Source organism: Pleurodeles waltl, chromosome 12 (assembly GCF_031143425.1).
Source record: "Pleurodeles waltl isolate 20211129_DDA chromosome 12, aPleWal1.hap1.20221129, whole genome shotgun sequence".
In the NCBI taxonomy this organism is placed as follows: domain Eukaryota; kingdom Metazoa; phylum Chordata; class Amphibia; order Caudata; family Salamandridae; genus Pleurodeles; species Pleurodeles waltl.
The window spans coordinates 675,274,955-675,298,381 of NC_090451.1; the positions used below are offsets into that span (position 1 = coordinate 675,274,955).

Genomic DNA, 23,427 nt, shown 5'->3' on the forward strand with positions numbered 1-23,427 from the left:
TCAGAACACTGACACTGAAATCCTCCTGTACAAGTCAAACGCAAGAACAGAGAGGGAAGCCAACGAGTCAATTACAGACAACTGAGAAGGCAACAACAACGCTGTACGTTTTTGTTAAGTATTTTAGGCGAGGCCTAAAAGCACACCGCGTGGGTTGCAACCACCACGGCGGTGAGCAGGTCCCTTCTCAGCTGCCTATTGCTGCATTCACAATTTAAAGTGGTATTAGTGACGGAAAACCTCGGTCCACACAGTTTCATCCGTGTTAAAATGGAAAAATTGTGAAATAATCCCTCTAATATTGAGCCGCATAATTTTCCTTCCCTGCTGCATCATTTGGTGAATGCTGAGGCACAATTTGGTGCTTCATGGATATCTATTTGTAGTGCCTTGTGTAGTGCTTATGAAGTGCTTACTGGCGGAAATTGTGTCACGCAGCATTGCCCTCGGTGATGTGTGCCATGTAGCATAGAGGTGTGTGTTTCCTTGTATTCTATGCCCGCTTCTCTTAAAGTCTGCCCAACCCTAGCTTATTCCTCTCATCTAACCTCTTCTAAGCGCCTAACCTCTTCTTGGCGCCTAAGAAGAGGCGGGCAATTTTACGTAAGGTGTAGTCCCTCATAAAATACCCTAGAAAATGTCTAACACCGAGATATTTCAGATAACTGACTCGTGGTTTGCATAGATCAGCCCCACCCGGACACTGTAATGGACTCCTTTGATCATGGGGGGGGGGGGGGGCGCGCACACAGACAAAAACGCGCGCGCACTATCCCTGCTCTGTTTTGAAAGTTCTCGATAATATTGGTTATTTAATAAAACATTGTGTTTTCTCTCCGCATTCCTCCCCCATTCCACTGCCCCCTAGCCCCCTCTTATGCCCTCTACTTTTCATATAATTTATTTCAACATTCAATGTCAGCCTTACTGTCGTGAAATCTGAAGCTCAGCCCCCCCATCCCAGTTTTACTGACCAAGCTACGCCCCTGAGCATAGTGTCATTTCAGAAATAACCACAAGCTAACAAGACGGCACAAACAGCACGCCCCTGCCCCCCACCGGCCCCCATGGACGGATTTCACCCTTGGAGACTTGCTACTGGTCTGTGAACAGGCATAAAGAGAGGAGGTATCCAGGGCCCACATCACTCCCTTCTTGTCAGAAGCAGCGCACTGAAGCTGGGCTGTGTGGGCCCTGGGCAGTCTCCCAGCTACTTCACGAGAAGGCTAGCACGGGGGAGCCGGGGCACGAGGATGCCTCAATAAAGTGGGCGCCGATCTGAAGGGATCTCGTGCACACGCGCATGCGCCACGTTGGTGCGTTCGTCCAACCTGTAAGAGCAGCTGCAGGTAGGTGACTTGTATATGGGGGAGAGGGGGGCCCTGGCGAGGGTTACAATGACGTCCCTGTGAATAAGGTGCAACCTTCTTCATTTTGTACGTATGTATTTATGTAGCAACATCAACATTTCTCCAGGAGATGCTGTACACGGCATGGTACTCACAACTTGTAGTTGAGATGCAACGTGGGCAAGGCAAGTCATGCTCAGTTAAGAGGGCTTATGTCTCCCTCTGAGGGGAGCAATAGCCATTGGGAACATGCCCTGCCTCAGGGAAGGCGCTACTCCCTTGACCTCGTGCCTCAGGCCCTCCCTTCCCTGTTTACTAATCACAAATATGCTTTGATGTAAAAAATATATATATATGTGCTGTCAAACCTTTATCATTATTGTACCTAACCCACACTGCAATTCCTGCTTTATGTAGCCTAATTTCAACCAAGTCTAACACAACCAAAGTGTTGTGTTAGACTTGGTGTTTGAATATGCACCATCTGGGGTTCAGATACTAATTTTGCAAGAAAAGTGTTCTAACTACAACAGTTTGGGGTTCTTTAGAGCTAGTTTTGTCTTATACCAAATACTTCAAGAAATAAAAACGAGATAATCAATAATTCAACCTCTTCTAAAAAAATGTCAAGCGACTTTGTGGCAAAGTTTTGGGCAACGCAGGGTCACATGACGTTTCTTATTTCTCATTCACAAACTGCAAAAGACTACTCACATAGTGCAAAGACGTTCTCTCCGGATTTACAAACTGCTTGAATTACCTTCAGATTGTCTATTTGGGCACAACTCGCTAATAATATTTGTGCAATTTGCATCAATGTAGCTAAATGATGTGTGTTTAAATGATCAAGTAAGCAAGGGCAGTGGGAAGATTTTTTCCATTATTTTTTTAAAGATAACAAAAAAATCTTTTTGGGTTTCACATATTGAGTGAAAGGTATTCCCAAACATGGATCATGTTGTCCTATACATAAAAGTAGTGTCTGGGATGTGCTAGGCAAGCATTTACTTAATCAGAACATATTCTCAGAATATTAAGCAATCCGCCAAGGGCTCTTCTAGGGCCAGGTGTACCAAGAGTTTTAGCATTCACAATCCTTCCCAATTGGCCCATCAGAGGTTCTGGGAACACTAAAACCCTTGTTCTTATGTACTAAACCCATTTAGTGATTCAGAAAAGCATTTGTGCATGCAAAAAAGGTGTGTTCAAGAGTAAGCAGTGAATCATCGCCTCCTCTTAAGAAAACAAAAAAACAAAAAGAGAAACTTTTTCCTCCCTTTAAGGAAATTGGGCTGCATTTTTAAAAAAAAGTTTGCTTTATTACAAAACAATCACAGACATAATTGTCTGCTGACCCCAGCAGGCCACTACCTCTGTGATATCGGCGAATAGCAGTGGGTCTAAAGCAAACTTGAGAGGTCTTACGGGGACCCTTTCCCTTTTGCGAATGGGTTGCCAACTTCTTTGCAGTGTAAATAAAATACCAATGTTTTTGTGACAAGATTTTATTTGCAAAACATTGATACATAGCATTTCATAGTTGGAAGGATTGCCTACAACATCTCCCTTTCAAATACAAAATCAGTATCCATTTCTAAACACGTTTAGTGATTCAGAAACACCTTTTCAAATCCCTAAATGTATTTAGAACAGTGGAAAAAGGGTTTTAGCATTCACAGTCCTTCTGATTTACAGATTTGGAGGGTTTGCGACTATAAAACTAGGGGTGGCCAGTGAGCTCCTCTGGTGGAGTTAATGGAGATTTTCATGCTCCGCTGGAGCGCGGCGTTTGACAAAGAGCTCCGCTAGCCCCGCCAGCGGAGCGGAGCTCACCGGAGAGTGGAGAGCCTACCTGGCTTTGCTGTCTTCCAGTGAGCGTAGATCAGCTGCTGCGGAGGGCTGCACTGGTACCAGCTCTGGTTCTAGGCCTCCCTCCTTTTACTGTCCTCAGCAGCCTGGGAGCAGGGGCAGAGGGCAGTGTGATGCCTGCATTTAAAAAGGCCACAGCTGCAGACTGTTTGTGTGGAGTAACTGAGAAGGTTTATTCTTTTACTTTCTAGCCTCTGCCCGGAAGTAAAACCCCTCCATCTGTGGGCCAATAGTGCTTTCCTTAACTGTGGAGGAGATCTGCTGTAGGATGCTGCTGAGCATGGCGCTCTTGCTCTTACCTTTGGCTCCTGTTGGCTTTGCAGAACAGCCACAGGGCTGCTGGCTTCAAAGTGACAAGGAAATGGGGGCCCTTCAGGAAGGGGATATCGTTCTTGCCGGGAGCTTTCCTGTGAATTTTTACTCCACTCGGGAATGGCCAGGGACACCTTTCTCCGCGGCTCCGAAGCCGATCACCTGTTACAGGTAAGAGAGTTCACCTAACAACTTCTCCTAAGAATAATTAAATAATGTAGCAAAAAAAATCCATGCAAATAATTTCATGGGCTGAGGTTTAGAAAATGTAGGCGAGCGATTCAAAGTTTGCCAAAACAAACATTCATAAGTAGAATAAAAAAGATTTGAGGAGTCCTCATATATTTTAGATATCTATTGATCGCGAGGTCACCATGAGCCGATTTAGTGGAGGCATGTCCCTGCGGGAGGTATAGTGATGGAACATAACTACAATCCTTTGGAAAGGTGGATTCTGTCCAGGACAGAATGAAGGCAGCATGGCAAATTATTTGCATTAGAGAGGGAAAGACAAAGACCTGCCTCCCTCTTTCAAGCTTTGAAATACCTAGAAACATCTAAAGAGTCTTTGGTATGCAGATGGCGGTGTGGCTTGCTGTTTCAGTGATCAAGAATTGAAGGTGTGAATGAATCTGCCCAGGTGAAAACTATCAAGTTTTTAGGGTACGCAGATGCTCTGGCCACATCACCCCCGCTAATATAGGGAGGACACAACTGGTCTGGTGGGCCACGAGTGCATTCAAAAGGCAACATGGAAACCCCTTCAGACATTCCATCACCTTGATTAAGACTTCAATAAATGCAGAATGGACCTGAGATCTGCCTCTTAGGACAAAGGTATTAACTGGGCTAATGTCTCTGCTTTTGAAATGCTTGAACCATGTCCACTGCTGTATGGAATGTTGACGAAGATGAGTTAAAAAATACAGTGATAATTCGTTACAAGACTGTTAACCAGAGGCAAATAATAATTAAGTTGGGCAAACGTGTGAAATTCACGAATTCGCTTGCCATGAAATTAACAAATGTTCACATTATGAAATTTCATTTCTTTTTTTTGTTCGCGTGGGGCTGTTTTGAGCAGGAAAATATATTCTCCAAGAGACTTTTCCTGTTCAAACCAATCTGCTTGGATTTTAAATGACTTTCTAAATGGAGGAATGTACTTAGATGAACATTTTGTGAGTTATACAAGTAAACCACATTCCTCACCCTACATGTAATTTTGTCAAGATAATTAAGGATGTGATCTCACATATTCTTAATGTGTAACCATGCCAAAATAGCACAGCCAATTTCTACAAATGCCTTCCACCAACACCTGAATGTTCAGAATATTATACATAACACCTCACAACACATTGTGCCATAATACACCACATCACTGTCATTCACTGTTTACAATACAACTCCACACATTGCACCACCCGGCACCAACAAAATCATGCTCCTTGAAGACACCGTGTCGTACTAAGCTACACCTGCACCCAACACATGACACACACTATGCTGCTTTGTACCATAAACACATGCGAGGCAGCAGTGCAGGTTTTCAGATGGTGAAATCATTGCTAATGCACTGGTAACCAAGCTCTTTCGGGGGAGGAGGGGCTGTATTTTTAGGTCAAGGATAAGCACCCTGACGGGTTGTAATCTATCTGTGGGCTTTTAACCACACCCACCGCGCGCCCATCACTATCACTCGTTCATTGGCTTGCCTTTCAAAAATCCTTTGTTATCATTGGTAAATGTTTTACATTTGTCCCTACGTGGGCCTGTTTTGTTACTGCCTTGGACATCGACCTTGTCACATGGATAATTGCACGATTGCCGATATGTTTGGCTGTGCGTGAACTTCTTTTTTCTTTTTGTGTCGCTCTTTCTCGCTCATGCTCATGGCTGCCATGGCGCTTTGAATCGACTCGCTTATGTCAACTCTTTTACTTTTCATCATCAATTTAAGTGGCAAGAAAAGACCAGTTAGGAATTTACAAAATTAACAGCTCTAACTGGAGCAAATGCAAGACCCATTGCATTGCAAATGCTTGTTAAATGTTAAATATCTTATTTGGTTAAAGGCACCCCATAGTTCCTTGTGTGCCTGGCAGTTTTCTGGCAATATAAAAAATGTAAAGATAATGCCAGTGACTAATTCACCTTTTGGAGATATCAGAGTATTCCCTAGTGGCTGTTTTGACTCCTCATAAACTAGGGCCTGCTGGAAAGCACATGCCATTGAACTTTATGTAAATAACTCAGTAGGTTATTGCTTCTGCCGCAGAGGTGTTTTATTACTTGCAGTTCCCAACTTACAAGACTCCTAGTGTAGCTGAGTGAGGTATGAACTGGCCCCAAGAAGCTTGCACGCTGAAAACATAGGTTTATAACCTTATGTTTTTCCTAGTCTCTCGTTATCCTAAAGTTGCTAGAAAAGTGTTTGTTTGAGTAGAAATAAATACATTTAGTGAAGCCAATCCCAACCCCTGTTGCATGTTTCCAATCCTGGGTTTGTGCTCCTCTAAACCAAGAACTCTTAAAATATGCTGCCTGCCTGTAGGAATGACATGTGACTTCTACATCCTGCAGTCCTCACTGTCTAGACATTTCCTATGCACTCAGTTACACACTTGTATGATTCACTGTCTCTGTATAATGTGTGTGTAATGTAATATGTTCTGACACCCTAGGTTGGTATGAGTAGTGCTACAAAATAAATTAAGTACTTGTGAGAGGGGCTATACACTGATGGGGGACACTCTTGAGGGTGGTAGTGAGGGAATCTGTTCAGAAGGAGGTCATGTGTGGTGCCAAGAAAGATTGACGTACGAGACGGCACAAAACTATAAGGCTGGCCAAGCAAGGCAACACCTCATATATATGGCGGTAGCCTAAAATATGAAGCTTGACCTGCGCATGTAACAGTGAACATGTGTATATGAGTCTCTACCTTCCTTGTGGAGCTGTAGTGGAAATAAGAAGTTGTACTTCAGATACTGAGGCAGAACAGTAAGCCAAGAGGTTGTAAAAGAGAACATGAGGCAGTGAGGACACAGGCAGTGCCTTGGCCTATGACAATGGACCTTGAAGTCCATACCTGAACTGATTATGCAGTATCTGGATATTTAGGTCTATTCCTTGGCATATGAACTAGTTCCTGAGCATGGTATGATATCTACATAAATGTTTCATAGCACACATGACCATTTCTGACTTATGATGGAACGCCTATGTATAATAGGGCCCGGTCTACAGCATAAGATGGCTGCACTCCTTTCACATCATGCCACACCATAATTCATATATACAATTGATGGTTAACATAGCTTTTTATCTGCATTTCATAATTGCTTTTCACATTTTAACAATGTTATATATGTTGTATTTTAATTACTGTGGTTATACCACTTCCTGTGGGAACTTCAGGTTATACAGTCATAGGGCTTCTCTTCTTGCCCTATCATCAGGCTCACTGGTCAAGTGAACACTGCATGTGAAATCATCTGGTCAAGCATCTTGTGATGTCACTTCCTGTAAATTTATCTGTGGTCACATTTCATCAAATGTCACATCCCCTAGCCCTGACATATGACTGACAGTACATAGGATGGATAGATACCACTAGAATACCATCTTTAAACAAGGAATCAAGCCACCCAATTGTGCAGATAGTCAGCATTTCTTTCCTGGAATTGTAGAAACCAAAGGATCTTAGACATATGGACCTAAAATACATATAATAAACACATAATAGGATTACAGTGGGTTGGGTTAGAACAACCATAAGTGAATTCTCATGATTGTTATTATTTGTTTTATTCCAGTACCAAGTACAATGTCGGAGGCTTTCGCTGGGCGCAAGCCATGGCCTTCGCCATCCGAGAAATCAACCAAAACTCCAGCTTCCTCTGGAACGTCACTGTGGGCATGCTAACCACAGACACATGCCAGGACATGGCCAAAACCATACATGGAGCCCTGTGGATCTTATCAGGGAAGGAGGAGCCAGTGCCCGGCTTTCACTGCCAGAAGACACCTATTCCATCAGTCATAATAGGAACATACGAGTCTACGGGGACAGCTGCAATCGCTGGCATCTTGGGACTTTTTGGACATCCACAGGTGAGAAGTTTGCCACACAATCTCTGTGAAATGTTAAGTGATGCCTCAATGGGAGGAAGAATTAAGCCATGTAATAGCCTCGGAAATGAACTGGTGATGGAAAAACTATTCAATGTATTTAATAAGGGCGAAAGGAGAAAAAAGTAAAAACAAAACGGTATCCAGTAAGCAAAGAAAACACTGAAGAACATGACTTAATTGGTTGTAGATGGCTGCAGGTCATGGATGCCGGCACTCATTTCTCAGACCAAGATTCATTTCTCACCATCAGACTTTGATCCAGAGCAAAAGAGAGAAAGGCAGAAAGGAGAGAAACTAAGAAGAAGAGAAAGATACAAAAACAGTGAAATAGGGAGAGAATAGGGGTTCCAAAAGTTCCAGGAAGAGCGACATAAAGAAATAGGAAGCATAGAGCGCTGGAGAAGAAGTAGAATCAAGATAAGGCAGTGTTGGTGTTCGACAATATCAATATTCTGCAGCATCAGTGGCTGGCTCCTAAGAAAATCCTTGTACCCCTGCACATACTTTTACTTATTTATCTATTTATTTATTTTCATGTATTTATTTATATATGTATTTATTTATTTAATCATTCATTTATACATTTTAAGCACTGCTGAAGACCATGTATTGCCAGGAACTAAAACTAAAAACTAAAAACCTGATGGAGGTGAACAGGCAGTGCAGGTTTGGTGGCCTTCATTTGCCATTAGTAGGTACATTTGTATGTGTCTGCTTTCATGGCACAGAGATTAAACCTTTGTCCGGTACATAGTAGTGCTACATTCACCCTGAGTCCATAGGACTAGCTATTAGGGTCATTTTACTTTATTTTATGTTTAAAGGTCACTCTCTGTAAACGTCTTAAGTACAAATCAGTCATTTAGCAACATATTAGTGGGCACAGATTGAAAGGAGGCTTAATAGCAGCTACATGACAATTAATCAAAGATAACATCTCCCAAGCTTCAGACATGGGTGCCATATTTACTAGCAAAGTGGCCTGCCCAATTATGAGTTTCCAGCTGTAATGGTGGGACTTCTTCCATCAAGTAGCTCCCACTGAAACGATGGGAACAGCTTTGTGGAATCAGGACCACCATGCTGTAGTGGCATGTGAATCTGCTGCAACAAATAGTTACTGTAAATGTGCCACAAGAGTATTGGTACATTTGTTAAAGATGTCCTTGAATTGCTTGAAGTATTCTCTAAGGCAGCCAAGATTTATAAGGTGAACCCGCACAGAATGCAGGATGCCCCTGGAAGAGCTTTTTTTGACCAGCAGTACTTCAATAATGTTTGTACATCTAAAAAGATTGTTCAATCACAATCTCAGCAGCAATAGAGGCAACCAATTGGAAGGGACTGAGATCCAAGGGTCTCCTTCTTTGACAATCTTAGACTTCAGACAGATTGCAACCACATTCTTTCTTCAATATGACTATTTGTTTACCAGTGGGAGGTCAACTAGGGGCTGCAAGTCACTTTACAAAAATGTATTGATTTTCAGTACCAGTGAATCAGACAAGTAAATGTCTCAGGTTATGTCATTAAATTCTATCTGCTGTCACCTCCAACGTTTTGACCCACAATGATGTACAGAGTTTGGGTGAAAGCAAAGGCATTTCAAAGAAGCATTTGGGAACACATAGGAACAAGAATAATCAGCAATTTACTAGTGAACAAGCTATAATAAGTTTGCAACTCTTTCTTCTTTCAGTTTCCAAAACCACACACTGACTATAGAGCATACACCGATCTCATGTCAACTGGTATGTGACCAACATAACATTTCACAGGGTGTCTCTGCCCTTTATCAATCTCCTAGTGCACAAGGAGACAACTGAAGAATATTTCTAGATGTCAGAGAAACATACTTTAGGTTTTTGTGTTTGGTTCACTATCACTGAAATATTGACCTTTAGTCTATTACGATCTCCAGTGGTATTCACTAATGTACTGCGGCTAGTAGAAGCCTTACTTCATGGAAAGGGTATATTGTTTTTTCCATATGTAGGTGACTGCTGGTCAGTATGTGTATCTTCTGTCCCTAAGACTGTTCACCACACTTCAAGAATCTGAGAGTTTCTACATGTCTTTGAAAGTCTGCGGAATTGAGAAAGTTTGTATCTGGAACCTTTCCAAGTTTATTAGAGTTTGTTTGCAGTATTTGGTGGAGATTGCTTCTCTTCCAGTGGATAGAGCCACAGTTCGTCAAAATAAATTACACACACTCTTCGAACAGAAAATGTTTCAGTAACAGTATCATTGTCCAGTGGTTTCTAGTAGCTATACGAGTGGCTGTTCCTTGGGCACTTCTGCATTTAAAATCACGGATCCTGTTTTTGCAGAACAATTGTTGTCCCTGGGTCGGATTCTACGAAGCCTTCATCAATCTAGCATTTCAAATACATTCCACAATTACATTGTGGCCAAAGAAACAACATATACTATCAAGAGTACCCCAAAATCCTCCCAAACTTGTAATCATAACAACAGGTGCCAGTCACCTGGGATCAGGGTCTAGACTTGCAAACAATTTGACAAAGATCATTTCCCTTCAACGTGTCACTCATCTAATTTAACATTATTGGTAGCAAGCTGGAAGTCTCATGTAGCACATTTCTCACTTCTCTTGCTCACTCAGTCCTGGGAAGAACAGTCATCCAAGCGGCTTCAGCATACACCAACCATCAGGACTGGAACCATCAGGTCTATGTTATGTGCATCTGCCATAAGCCAATTGTCTTTACCTGCATTTAACATACCAATGAAAGAAAATGTACAGGCAGATCAACTGTCATATTTATCCATCCTTTGGGGCTTCAAAAGGTTTTCCAGATGATTTTTCAGAGTAATGCTCATTTCTGTCGAATTAGTAAGAAGCATCATGCACGTCTGTTTATAACAGCCTACCTTTTATGTGGCTTTATTTATCAGTAATCAAATCAGACGGTGTCAATAGCAATGAATAATGAGATCAATGAATAATGTAAACAAATGCCAGTTTCTGGGTCATTTTTGTAATAATGACGCCTATTTACCCTCTTGTCCTGTTTTAAAAACATAATGTATATCTGACAATTTTAAAACGATTGTCAAAAATAGATTTAATGCAAGCATGTCTGTTCACCTTTCCATCTTGTGACATTCTTTTTATCAAAAATAAGCCTCCTGAAATGTCTACAGGACACTAATGAAGGATTAATAAACAATTTCTACTTTAAAACTTAATACATGTTAAACTATTTTCCCTAATAATGAAGTAGGAAGGGGGGACGGGGTGGTAATTATCTCTTGCAGGTGTAAGCAGCGCATGACTTTAAGGAATCATCTAGTCACAGGTTAAAAGACGCATTTATTATTCTCCACACGTGGTAAATACCGCATGTCTGTAGTACACGTGGGCTATGTAATTCATGTGCTATTTAGCACATGCTCTATTTAGAGGTTTATGATTCAATAGAGATGGAATAGTTGGAAAGAGTAGAAGAGAGGACACATTAAGGAATTGTGAAACCACTATGTCGCATCTCTGTGAACAATTAGGGTGCTACAGAATTCCTGATCATAGGCTCTTTGCTGGTTATGGCAGGCGAATTGTGGAGCACAAAGGTATCCCTAGATTCAAGAGTAAAAGCACATAAGAGGGACAAGACTCCTACATTTGCTCTTCCAGGCACAAGGGCCTCTAGGTGAAGTAAAGAGAGGATCTTAACTGACACCTCTATGATTTTCCTTCTACACAACAGATAGGGTCACTAGGTAAGTCTTGAAGTTATGCTTCATACTACGTAATATGAACAAACTTCTTTTTGCAGGTCAGCTATTCTACTTCCAGTTCCCAGTTCAGTGACAAAAAACAGTTTCCGTCTTTTCTCCGGACCATTCCAAGCAATGATTATCAGGCTCATGGGATTGCCCGGCTGGTGGTATACTTTGGCTGGACCTGGGTGGGTATATTGGTCAGCGATGAGGACTATGGATTCCAGGCATCTCAAATCCTGAAGAAGGACCTTGAAAGAGCTGGAATCTGCATTGCTTTCCACGAGACCCTACCCAAACCTAACTTCACATCAATCCTGAAAGTCAACCGAATCTTGGAAGTGATCAAAGGCTCTTCAGCTAAAATTGTCCTTGCTTTCACATCTGGACCATTCCTCAGGCACTTGATGATTGAGTATGCAAGGCTGGGGTTGAGTGGGAAGACATGGATAGGCAGTGAAGCCTGGTCCATGCCTGTTTACTTACCTAAAGAGATAGCCGGGTCATTCAGTGGCACGCTTGGATTTGCTATTCATGAGGGACAGATGCCAGGATTTACAGACCACCTCTTGAAGGTTAATCCGCTTAACTCACCAAATGATATGTTTGTGCAACGGTTTTGGGAAACAGCCTTTGGTTGCCAATGGCCCAAACTGGGAAAGAACTTAACTATGGATAACACCACGAGTAGTATTGGCAAATCCCACTGCTCTGGTGATGAGAAGCTGGAGCCATCAAACAGCCAATACCCAGACGATTCAGACCTGAGGTATACGTACAACATTTACAACGCAGTCTATGCAGTGGCTCATGCCCTACTTAGCATGCAGTCTTGTGTACCTGGAGAAGGTCCTTTTGCCAACCGTACATGTGCTGCCCTCCATAATATTAAACCCTGGCAGGTAAGATGTTTTAGCAGAACTTAATGGAAATACTGTAGATTGTTTTAATGAAAGTAGACTGTATATATGTGAGGGTTTGTCCCTTATTATGGATATCATATAGGCATTTTTATAACAGGTCTCATTTCAAGAACAGAAGCCTGTTTGTCTGACTAACTATGGACCAGCTTGGAAAGTCAGACCTTTCCTCCTGTATGATTAATCCTAAACTTGGAGCAGATTTACAACTTTTTGGTGTTAACAACAAATCTCAGTAGTACAGAAAGAAAACTATGTCAGGTAAATATTTCCAGGACCAGACATGTACAATATAGGCAGGAATGATTTCCAGCAGGTGAAATTTAAGGTAGAACATTGACCTATATTAATATAATAAACAGAGATATTTCCACATTTATTATGTTTGGTTCTCTATTCTTCCATTAAATATGGGGTCTTCCACCCCAGTTTTTATTCAAGAAAAGCGCTTGACTGGAGGAAATGTTCCCATGCTGCCAATGCAGTAAATTACCAGCAAGGGTATTTGGACACATGGAAACGTAAACGTTTGTTCATGTTTGCCGATTTGTGCAGGTAAAACCACTCCGGTGTACCCGCAATCCAAATTATAACCCTAAATTTGTGACTGCTGATATTTACCCATACCTGAAGAATTTCAGTATTTGCAAATTCCCATTGTGAATAGCATGAATCCTGATTTTGTGAACACAAAATCGAATCAGTAACAGTCTATTTTTTGTACATTTCACTTTAAAATAAGTTCACAATTTTCTTTAATAACCAAGGGCTGCTATGGGGAAATTAACGTTTTTTTAATTTAGATAATTTATTTCTAATTGACTCATTTAGTATCTGATGGGAGGCCCACAGAGCTGGAAAGGCATTTTTATTTCCACCAATAATTTCATGGGTGGGCTGGAGTCCTAGGGGTCTGATTTTGAAAATCCAGGGCCGCTCCCTCACTTTTCCAGACTCATCAAGGTTAATTGCAGCAGGAACAGGGAGGCTTCTTAAAAGGGAGAAAAAGTGGGAGGGAGGGGGAATGTGCAAATGTAGAGAGGGAGAAGAGAAAGAGGAGATAAGATGAGAAAATGGATGGATGGATGGATGGATGGATGGATGGATGGATGGAAAGGGAGAGGGGCTGGCTTCAGCATTTTTCCAGGGCTGCTTTTGGTTCCCCAGTCCAGCCCTGGAGGCTCACCGGGTCTGCTGGGTTAGGAGAGGTCCCACATCTGCCATCCGAGCACAGGATTGCCTGCACAATTTAGAGATCCCTGCTGCATATTGACAGCGTACAGAGAGCACTTTAAAAAAACTGGATGTTTAGATGGCCATGTTGTTATGCCTTCTCTGCAAATTTGCAGGTAGTTGTGTGTGAGGGCAATTATTGATGTTCCATGTTCTGGTTTGCCAAACCTCACATGGTGGACCAACGTGGAGAAAATCTGCATCAGAAGGTCTGCACTCAATAGGTTGACCTCCTGAAGCAGTAAAGGCAGCTGTCTTCTGGCTGCCAATGGCAGTAGCCCCGGTGCAGATAAGACACTGCAAAAGTGACTCCCTCAATTTATTCTCCTGATTTAGAATATCCCATAAACATATACATGAAATGCAACCTTTAGGAACATCTTCATAAATCTGTGTCTCATTTCTACCCCTTCTCATGTGGTTTCCATGTTGCAGCTTCTCCATTACCTGAAGAATGTGCGATTTAAAAACAAACTTGGGGAGGAGATGTACTTTGACCACAATGGTGATCCTCCAGCCACTTACGACATCATCAACTGGCAGTTGACGGATGATGGCAATATGCGCTATGTAAAGGTGGGGAAATTTGACTCCAGTTTGCCTCCTGATCAGGAGCTGTACTTCAATGCCAAAGCCATCCGGTGGAACTTACAAATAACTAAAGTAAGAAAGGCATGGAACCAACAAAGACTTTCTTGCTCCTAATCCCAGGGCTCATGTTCTGTAAAAGAAAATACCTCCCACTCACCAGCTAGACCATGTGGCTTTATTTGTTTTTTCGCAAGGTTGGGGAACACTTGAAAAATGCTTTATATGGTGACTGCTAGAAATTGGGTCTCTAGTTGGCAGAGGTATGCATGCTGTCCACGTAAGGACCACAATCCTAGTCAGAGTGAGTCAGATACACACCCTAAATTAACCTGTGCTCATCCTCTGGTAGCTAGACACAGAGCAGTCAGGCTTAACGTAAGAGGCAATGTGTAAAGTATTTGTGCAACACACACACACACAGTAATACAATGAAAACACCACAAAAATACTCAACACAGGTTTATAAATATAGAGAATATTTAACTGATTAAAACAAGACCAAACCAACAAGCATCCAATAAGTAGAAGTCGAGATATGAATTTTTAAAGATTAAATCCAAAAGCAGTGCTTAATAATCAGTAGCACTAAAAGGTGACATGAGGAGGTCACGCTAGACCGGGGTAAATCCAAAGTTCAGGGCAATCGCAATGGAGAGCAGGCTGGCTACAGGATTCACGCAGAGAGCAAGCTTCGGCGTCGAAGATTCGATGCGTCAGTTCCAATTCACGCAGTGGGGTAAATGTGTCAAATCTCGCAGTGATGTCCTCAGATCTGCGCTGCATCATCATTAAACCTCACAGTCTGGTGCAGAGTTGCAGGCAGTCTTTGATGTCCCTGAGACTGCAGGAACAGGAGGCAAGCCAGCAAGCCCTTGAAGTCACTCTGGGTCAAGTAAGATGTATTCAGCAGGGCAGAGATCAACAGGCAGCAGAGGCAGCTCAGCAAAGCAGTAAATCAGTTCCTCAGAACATTCAGTGAAGCAAAGTAACAATCCTTGTAGCACAGCAGTCCATACTCCCGTCAGAGTTCTTCACAGGTCCAATAATGTACTCTCTTGGTAGGGGGTCAGAGCCCCAGTACTTATACCCAGATGTGCCTTTGAAGTGGAGCTGACTTCAAAGCAACTCCTTGAAGTGCACCAGCCCTCCTTTCATCCCAGCCCTGGTTCCACACTATTGAAACGGGGTAATCAGCCCTTTTTGTGGGAGAGAGGACATCGCTTATTGAAATGCAAGTGTCAGTTCCCCCTCCCTCTTCAGAAAGAGCTATCAGAATGCCGATGAATGCTCATGCGTTCTCTGTTACACCCACCCTTCCTGTGTTGTGTTTATGGCTGTCTAGAGGGAATGCACAAAGTTTAGCTGTCACCTATCTGAGACTTGTATTGGAGACGGGCTGCAAGGCACCCAGAGCAGTAAGAGCAGAGAAATGCCCACTTTCTAAAAGTGCCATTTTTAAAACAGTAATGTTAAATCCAACATTACCAGTATAGAAGATTTATCATTACTATTCCAAAGATATGAAAAATGATGCACCTACTCCTTTCTGATCAGGAATTACAGCTTAAAGGTGTATTGTGGAATTCCCAATGCTGGCCTATGAGAGGAATAGGCCTAACAGTAGCAAAAAACGACTTTAGGAGTTTTTCACTACCAGGACATGTAAAAGTTAAAAGTACATATTCTACCTTTTACTTACATAGCACCGTGCACTATGGGGTACCTAAGGCCAACCTTAGGAGTAACATATATGCAATAAAAGGGGAGTTTAAGGCTTGACAAAGGGTTTTAACTGTCAAGTTGTAGTGGCAGTGTAACTGCACACACAGGTTCTGTAGCACATTTGTGTCACTAACACTCTAGTTAAAACATTCTAATATGCCATATTATATATTTACTTGCCGCCATTTTGAAATGTGATTTTCGGGGCTTTCCCTAACCCAATTTTGTTGGATTTTGGATATGTCAAAAAGAACCTATTCCTGAGTAGAAACCTACTTACAAAGCTTCTGTTGCAGCTTTGCCCACGTCTTACACCAGGTTGACTGGACTATAACTGTATGATTAGGACATTGAAACAGTGCTATGAATTTAATTCCCCACTAAAAGGAAATAATAGTACCTTTAAAAGTGTCTTAGGCATTTGAATACTTAAGTGCAGTTGAATGATATTGAGTCTGTCTGGCTCCTGGGAATGAGGAGACAGCAGGCATCAAGATTGTAGCTGTTATGAAAGCTGTAAGCTCAAACGCAGGTAAATAATGGATGACAAGGTGAAGATATGTCAGGAAAGCAAGAAGATATGGAATGTAAGCCATTGGTAAAGCCAATAGGACTTACCATTGTGGCCTATTGGCTTTGCCACTGTTTTTAGCTACGCTGTGCCTCATGGATAAAGCTATAAAAAATGTAAAAAATATTTTCAATTTGTAAGTGCGTTCACCATGCATTTGTGTGAATACAAAATGAGGCAGATGGTTTTTTCCCGTTTATTTACATCTCTGGGTAGGATCATTAACTAAAAGAAAATAATTAGAGGTCAAAATATTTTTTTGTTTTGTAAAGTGAGTGAGAGGGAGAGCAGAAGAAACTGAGGACATTGCAACACAGGGGATGGTGCGGAGCAGATGGAAGCAAAAGGGGGAGTAAAAAACACAGAAGCAACAGGGGATGGTAGGGCACTGGTGGGAAAGACAAGAAGGAGACCGCATGAGGCGAGTGCAACAGGGAGCAGGGTGAGCGACAGAGAACAACACAGGGAGAGAAGCACACAAGGGAGACAGCTCAAAAAAACACACGCTCTCATGGAGTACAACACAAAAGAAAAAAGTAGTGCTTAAGAAGCAAGCGATGGAAGCAGAGATGCTAGCCAATGAAAACGATGGTAAAGATGCAATAATCCATGAGAAGTACAAACACAAGACTGACAAGCTGTGGCATGAATAAGAATCAGGAAAATAATAGTGACAAGGAAAGGCACCAATGGTAAGCAAAGGGCATGCTCCAAACCCCTCTATGTTCATGATAAGCCACAATATGTCTCTCAGCAGACATCAAATGTGTTGTTTAGTATGCTCAACCTCATATGGAAAGGCATGGAATGGAAATACATTCAAGCTGGGGGAAATGAAGGAGAAAAGCAATTAAGGTAAATGAGTCAGTAAGTCTGTGGGTGAACAGGCTATAAGCAAAACGCCACACAACTCACAATGTTGCTAGGCACAAGGAAACACACAGCATCTTCCTAAAATGAAGCATTTCATCTAAAGGCCCAAAACTGCCCCACGTCTGTCCCTCGGCTACGGAGCTCCCCGACCTCCACAAGACAGTCTTTCACAGATAAAAGTCAAAGGGAAAGACACAGCTTGAGACAGACTTTCCATAAGAAAACAGTATGCCTGCCACGGTGCTGATATCTCTTGCAAGTCATTTTCCGCAAGAGCAAGTCTCCATCTTAAAAAAAAGCAAAATGTCACAGACATAGAATTTGCAGGATTTCACAAATTCTGTATGTCAAATTCACAAATTTCACAAATACGTGTATTCCTACGTGCATTAAAATGTGTCCAGGTTTGGCTCTGTACTTGCAAAAAATATTTCATTTTCCCACAGTTTCAATCATCAAATTTTGAACAGGGGTATTCCCTCCCAATATTTCTAGTTCCCTAGCACCCCCATTTATAAACATGTGGAACAACGTACTGGCCATTTCCCCCCAAATCTCTACTTTAATTCTCCCCACTTACTAACCTATTTGTTGTTTTAGAAAAATGTGAGAAAGTGATTTTTTTCAAAATGAGTGTACTCATTCTTTGTCTTCTCTTTGCCTGTCTCCAGGTTCCGCGGTCCGTGTGCACTGAGAGCTGCGCCCCTGGGTTCAGGAGGGCTGCTCAGAAAGGTCGGCCTGTCTGCTGCTTCGACTGTGTGCCCTGTGCTGAAGGAGAAGTGTCCAATGATACAGGTGGAGCGGAGTGGTCTAGTCACTAAATTGCTGATTTTGTTTTCTGTTTTGGGGATTTTATATTTTTTGCTCAGAATCATAGGATGTGGAGCCGACGCCGAGACTCGATCCCGGTTCCCCGGGTTTGGATGTTGAATCACTGGTTTTCAAACTCTGGCCTTAGAACCCAATAGAAAATCATATGATTGTGAGCAATTCAAATAATATGCCTGTACCTTGAATGAAAATCTGTGCCAGGCAAGTGCAAGTGTAGTTCAATTGTGCAATATTGTATATCGTTCTGCTGCTTTGTAGCCTATTTTGCACAATATAAATATCTACACGAATACATGCAGACAAAAGCAAGGCTACAGTAACTGTAAAATGCCCTCCCACACTTTATACTGTTTCTTGTTGGTCTCAAATAATTGATTAAACTCAAAATTTAGAACTTGGAAAGGCAGAGAGACCTAAAAAAAAACAACAAATGCAAAAAGAAGGTAAGGGATGCCATCCATGTAGATCATAGATCACACCGCCAATTTAAGCAATGCTAAGAATGCAGTTGTAAAAAGTTTCTTGTTCATCAATATAAATGAATTGTGCATCATAGGAGCCACAGTGGAATAATATTAAGAACTGAAGCTTAGAGAACGAATGTTTAACCTTACCATATTCATAGTAGTTTCGCCTTAGGTTTTTCTGAGAGTGGTAGGTAAGGCTGTAATTCCTGAAAAATGTTGTGAAATTCATGTAATTTGCTTTCATGAAGGTAGACACAACTGTAAATGTTCTTAATTTTTGTTGCACTTTCGCTTTTAAATCAAACAATCTTTTGTTCCCGTGACTTCACAGTAAAAATTGTGTTGTTCACATTACATTTTTACTGCAAATATATAGTGTAATTATGCAAAGTGGCATAATGGCATAATCTGGGGGATTTCACATAACAAGCATAATGCATAATTCCGAAAAATAATGCAAGTTACGCTGGTTCAATTTAATGCTCAGGTTTAATTTGAATTCATCCCATTTTTGCAATGTTAACTTGCAAGGAAAAATTGAGAAACATGAGACAGAGATGAAATATGATTCTTAAACCATTCAACCCCTTATCCAGAGACAAATGGACCCTGTAAACAACACAGACACTGATATGGAAAGCTGGTGGAAGGCTGGGTAACTGGGAGTGGGAGTGCCATGTGGGTATTTGTCCTCACTTACAAACTTCCAGCATAGTTTTGACACCTATTCCATTATGAATAACTTTACTACTTTGAGTTATTTGCAAAGTGTAAAGTTACTCAAAAATGTAGACTTACATACCTCCGCCTCCTGAAAAAGAGGGTGTAGCCAGATGTACAATTGCCACTTAATACTACCAAAAAAGAAACAGTAGTCAGCCCAGCACCACATCCGACGAACCACTGATGCTACAGCACCCTCCCATTGAAAATAATGGCAATAGGATCTTAAAATAAAATCTGATAGGAAATAATGTTAAATTAAATTCTAATATTTAAAATAGTTAAAAACCTATTTATAACTTAAAGTTAAAAAAATCTAAAAATATAACTAATTTATCATTTGATTATAAACTATTTCAACTTTTTTCATTAATACATTCATGAAACTTTTTTATTGAAATATATTTACTTTTGAACAACTCTATACATCACTTTTAATTCTTATCAATGTACAGTAAAATTAATTGTTTACGATAGGTGATACTTTAATTTTTAATTTAAACGTCTGAAACATAAAATTTGTTTAGTTTCATATATGGAAATTGATTAAAGATGTAATTGAAAATTAGGTTAATAATGCTGTAGCATTCTCTGTTTTCTTCTACAGTTAAAATAAATATATACAAATAATTTACAATACTATTTAACAAAAAGTATTTTTCCCTTTTGTGAGTTAAATGAACATTTTTACCTTCTCCTAAACTTTACCACCAGGAGACTCCACAGTTGGAGTCAAGTATATAGAAGACGTAAAAACTAAAACTTATTAAACTATACTATAACATTATCGTATTGTGCAGATGGAGGTAGACCCTTCTGTTGAAGATGAAGTGAGGAGTTGGGGGCTCCAGAGTAGATAGATTGAATGCCTGAGGTTGTTTCTGTTGCTGAGATCAGCAGTCTGCATGTTAAGGTGGTTACTGGATGGTTCTTCCTGTCCATATGGAGGTTGGTGAGGGAGAAATGGTCTGGTTAGCTGACAATTGTTTTGCATATTTTGCTTATTTTGTTGTGGAAGAATTGAGAGAGGTGGTTGCAGAGGCCTTGGCAACAGTTAATGGTGGGGGCACTGGCAGCTGCGGAGGTGAAGTCTTTTACTATAGTGAAGATTTGCTTTGCATTGTTGGTGCTTTTTATGATTTGGTCAGTCAGTTCAGAGTGCTTGGTGTCTTTGATTTACTATGGTTGTGTCAGAGCGGGGCTGACTTCAAGGCTCTTCTGTTATCATCATGTATAAGCATTCAATAATGCTGCAGCTACTTGCTGTGGCATTTATAGAGTTTGAAGTCTTCCATGTACCAGCCCGCTTATGGTCTTGGTCTGGAGGTGGTAGTTTTGAGTGAGGCCAGGGAATCCGTGCACGAGGTGACCCAGTCATCGAATTTAGTGATGGAGTGCAGATTATGTTGGAGTTGCAGGTGGTTGGTCTGGAGTTTGGTGGGTAAAGCTCCTTCCAAGATTTTGCTTTAGTTTTACAACATGGTGTTGGGGGTGTTGGAACGCATTGGTGGGAGGTGTGCAAGCTGAAGCTGATCAGGGTGTGGTCCATCTAGGTGAGGAGGATTAGTTGGTCTACTGTGATGTTGCTGATGTTTGTGATGGCTGGGTCAAAATAATGCCTTGCTGTGTGGGTAGGGCCCTACATGTGTTGGGTGACTCTGAGAATGTTTACATAAAAATGACTGGCTTCACAGATGTAGCCAACACACAGAGCACTCATCAAAGATGGTAATAGAGCTATAACCTCCTGCATAGTTAAGAACAACAAAAACACTATGTACATTATTTGCTGGTGTTCCTAAAAGTTTGTGGTATACACCAGATGGCAATACCTTCCTTCACTCTAATTCTATCTGAATTTGACAGAAATATGTCATAAAGATTTGTCAAAGTGTGTGGCACAGGCTCTTCAAAAAAGGTGATGACTCTTATAGAAAAACCCTCAGTTGGTTGGGTGCTGGACCAATGACAAGATGGAAGTCCGGGAGAGTTATTGACAGCCTTGGACAATTGTATACACTGTTTCTAGTAAGTCACCTGTACCCTCTCCCCAGTCGGGTTTCATGTGAGTAATAAAAGCATCCTTGCTGAAACATCTGAACCTACTGGTTCTTGAAAAGCATAGTGAAACAGAATCTACAGAGTCAGGCCTAAAGGTTCTTTAAAAGTAGAGTGAAACAGAATCTGCAGTCTTACACTATTACAAATACAGGGGTAAGGCCAGTGTCAGGAAGCAGACATCTTTGCTTAACCTGACCTCCATGCCTAACGTCATACACGGTGGTCATTCAAAACACAGACATACCCTTATTTGTGTGCCGATGTTCAAAACTGACCTGATGCTGAAAAACACCAGTACCTTTAGTTGGGGATTCAGTTTCTCATTACTGTTGAAAGTTGGCCTATATTTTAAAATCATCCAATATGTGACAATTACACTTTGAGAGCTAATCCTCTTAATTCTATATTTTATAGCTTAACTTGCCTTCCTAGGTTACCAATTTTCCTTTGGGAAATTGGTTGGTTCATATCCAGTACCCGAGGGTCTTCAAATGCGAGTATGCATAATAAGGCTGTGAATCATAAATGTTAAGAATCAAGCATGAGGCTTCAAGTCCTTTATAAAGGCAGTAAGACATGCCAGTATAAATAAGTGGCCTAGATACAAAAGGAAATCTCCCACTTGATAATTCCCCCGCAGAACTCAGATAGTCGACCATGGTCCAGTTTCTGATATTTGTAGCTATCTCTCCCCTGGGACACATCTAGCACGTTACACCACCTCAAAAGTTAGTTCCCATTTACTATCCATGTTGGGCTTTTCAAATGTTAAAATTGTAGGAGAGGTAATAATAATTATGCAACAGGTGATGGACAGGTTTGTTACGTGTGTAAAATATAGGTCTATTGTTTGTAAACTCCTTATTTCTCCTCTTTAGAGTCCAGTGCCTGTTGGCAGTGTCCAAATGAACTGTGGCCCAATGAGGGAAGAAGTAAATGTCTCCCAAAGAGAATAGAATATCTTTCCTATGAAGACCCTTTGGGATCAATCCTGGCTGGCCTTGCCTCTTTATCCTCTACTTTGACAGCTGCAATTTTGTGTGTTTTTATCAAATATCGAGGAACACCAATTGTGAAAGCCAATAACCGGGAGCTCACATACTTCCTCTTGGCAGGCCTTGTGCTGGGTTTCCTCTGTAGCCTACTCTTTATTGGAGAGCCACGGACAATAACCTGCCTTCTCCGCCAACCAGCATTTGGTATTATATTTGTCTTCTGTGTATCCTGTGTATTGGCCAAAACCATCATGGTGGTCATTGCTTTTAGAGCCACAAAACCTGACAGTAACACGAGGAGGTGGCTGGGTCCCCAAGTTCCCATTGCTACAGTTTGTCTTTGCACACTTGGACAAGTCCTTATCTGTGTCTCTTGGCTGCTCCTCTGCCCTCCCTATCCTCAGAAGAACATGAATCTGAAGATTGGGACAATCATCTTGCAGTGCAATGAATGTTCAGAGATTGCCTTCTGGTGCATGCTGGGATACATGGGCTTACTTGCATGTGTCAGCTTTCTGGTAGCCTTTCTAGCACGGAAATTACCTGACAGCTTTAATGAAGCCAAATGGATCACGTTTAGTATGTTTCTCTTCCTTAATGTTTGGATGTATTTCATTCTTGGCTATCTAAGCACACAGGGAAAATACATGGTGGCAGTGGAGATATTTGCAATTATATGTTCAAGTGCTGGGTTACTCTTTTGCATATTCTTCCCAAAATGCTATATTATATTACTTAGACCAGATCTGAATACAAAAGAACAGTTACTTGGAAAAAGGACCCCAGGAAATAAGATGAAATCATCCTAAAGACTTGGGGCATTACCTGATGTAATGTTGAACGTTCAGACTGCCGCCCTTCCATTAGAAATACACTGAGCTCTGAAAAGCCGCAGAGATTTTGCTAGTGAAACCAGTCATTACATTTCAAAACTGATTCTCTAATCAAACACATACACCAAGATAAAGATGTTTAAAACAAATGTACGCATTTGATGCGTTTGCAAGTGGAGGTACAAATTGTGGT

At 41.3% G+C, this 23,427-nt stretch overlaps 1 protein-coding gene across 1 annotated transcript; it reads left to right on the forward strand.

Moving 5' to 3' along the window:
* The first annotated feature begins 3,498 nt into the window (after positions 1 to 3,498).
* Positions 3,499 to 23,210, forward strand: LOC138267199 (extracellular calcium-sensing receptor-like). The gene is made up of 7 exons (XM_069216052.1): positions 3,499 to 3,701; positions 7,352 to 7,649; positions 9,667 to 9,771; positions 11,471 to 12,316; positions 14,003 to 14,230; positions 17,996 to 18,119; positions 22,285 to 23,210. The coding sequence occupies exons 1-7, from the start codon at positions 3,499 to 3,501 to the stop codon at positions 23,208 to 23,210; spliced, it is 2,730 nt and encodes a 909-aa protein (XP_069072153.1).
* The last annotated feature ends 217 nt before the right edge of the window (positions 23,211 to 23,427 follow it).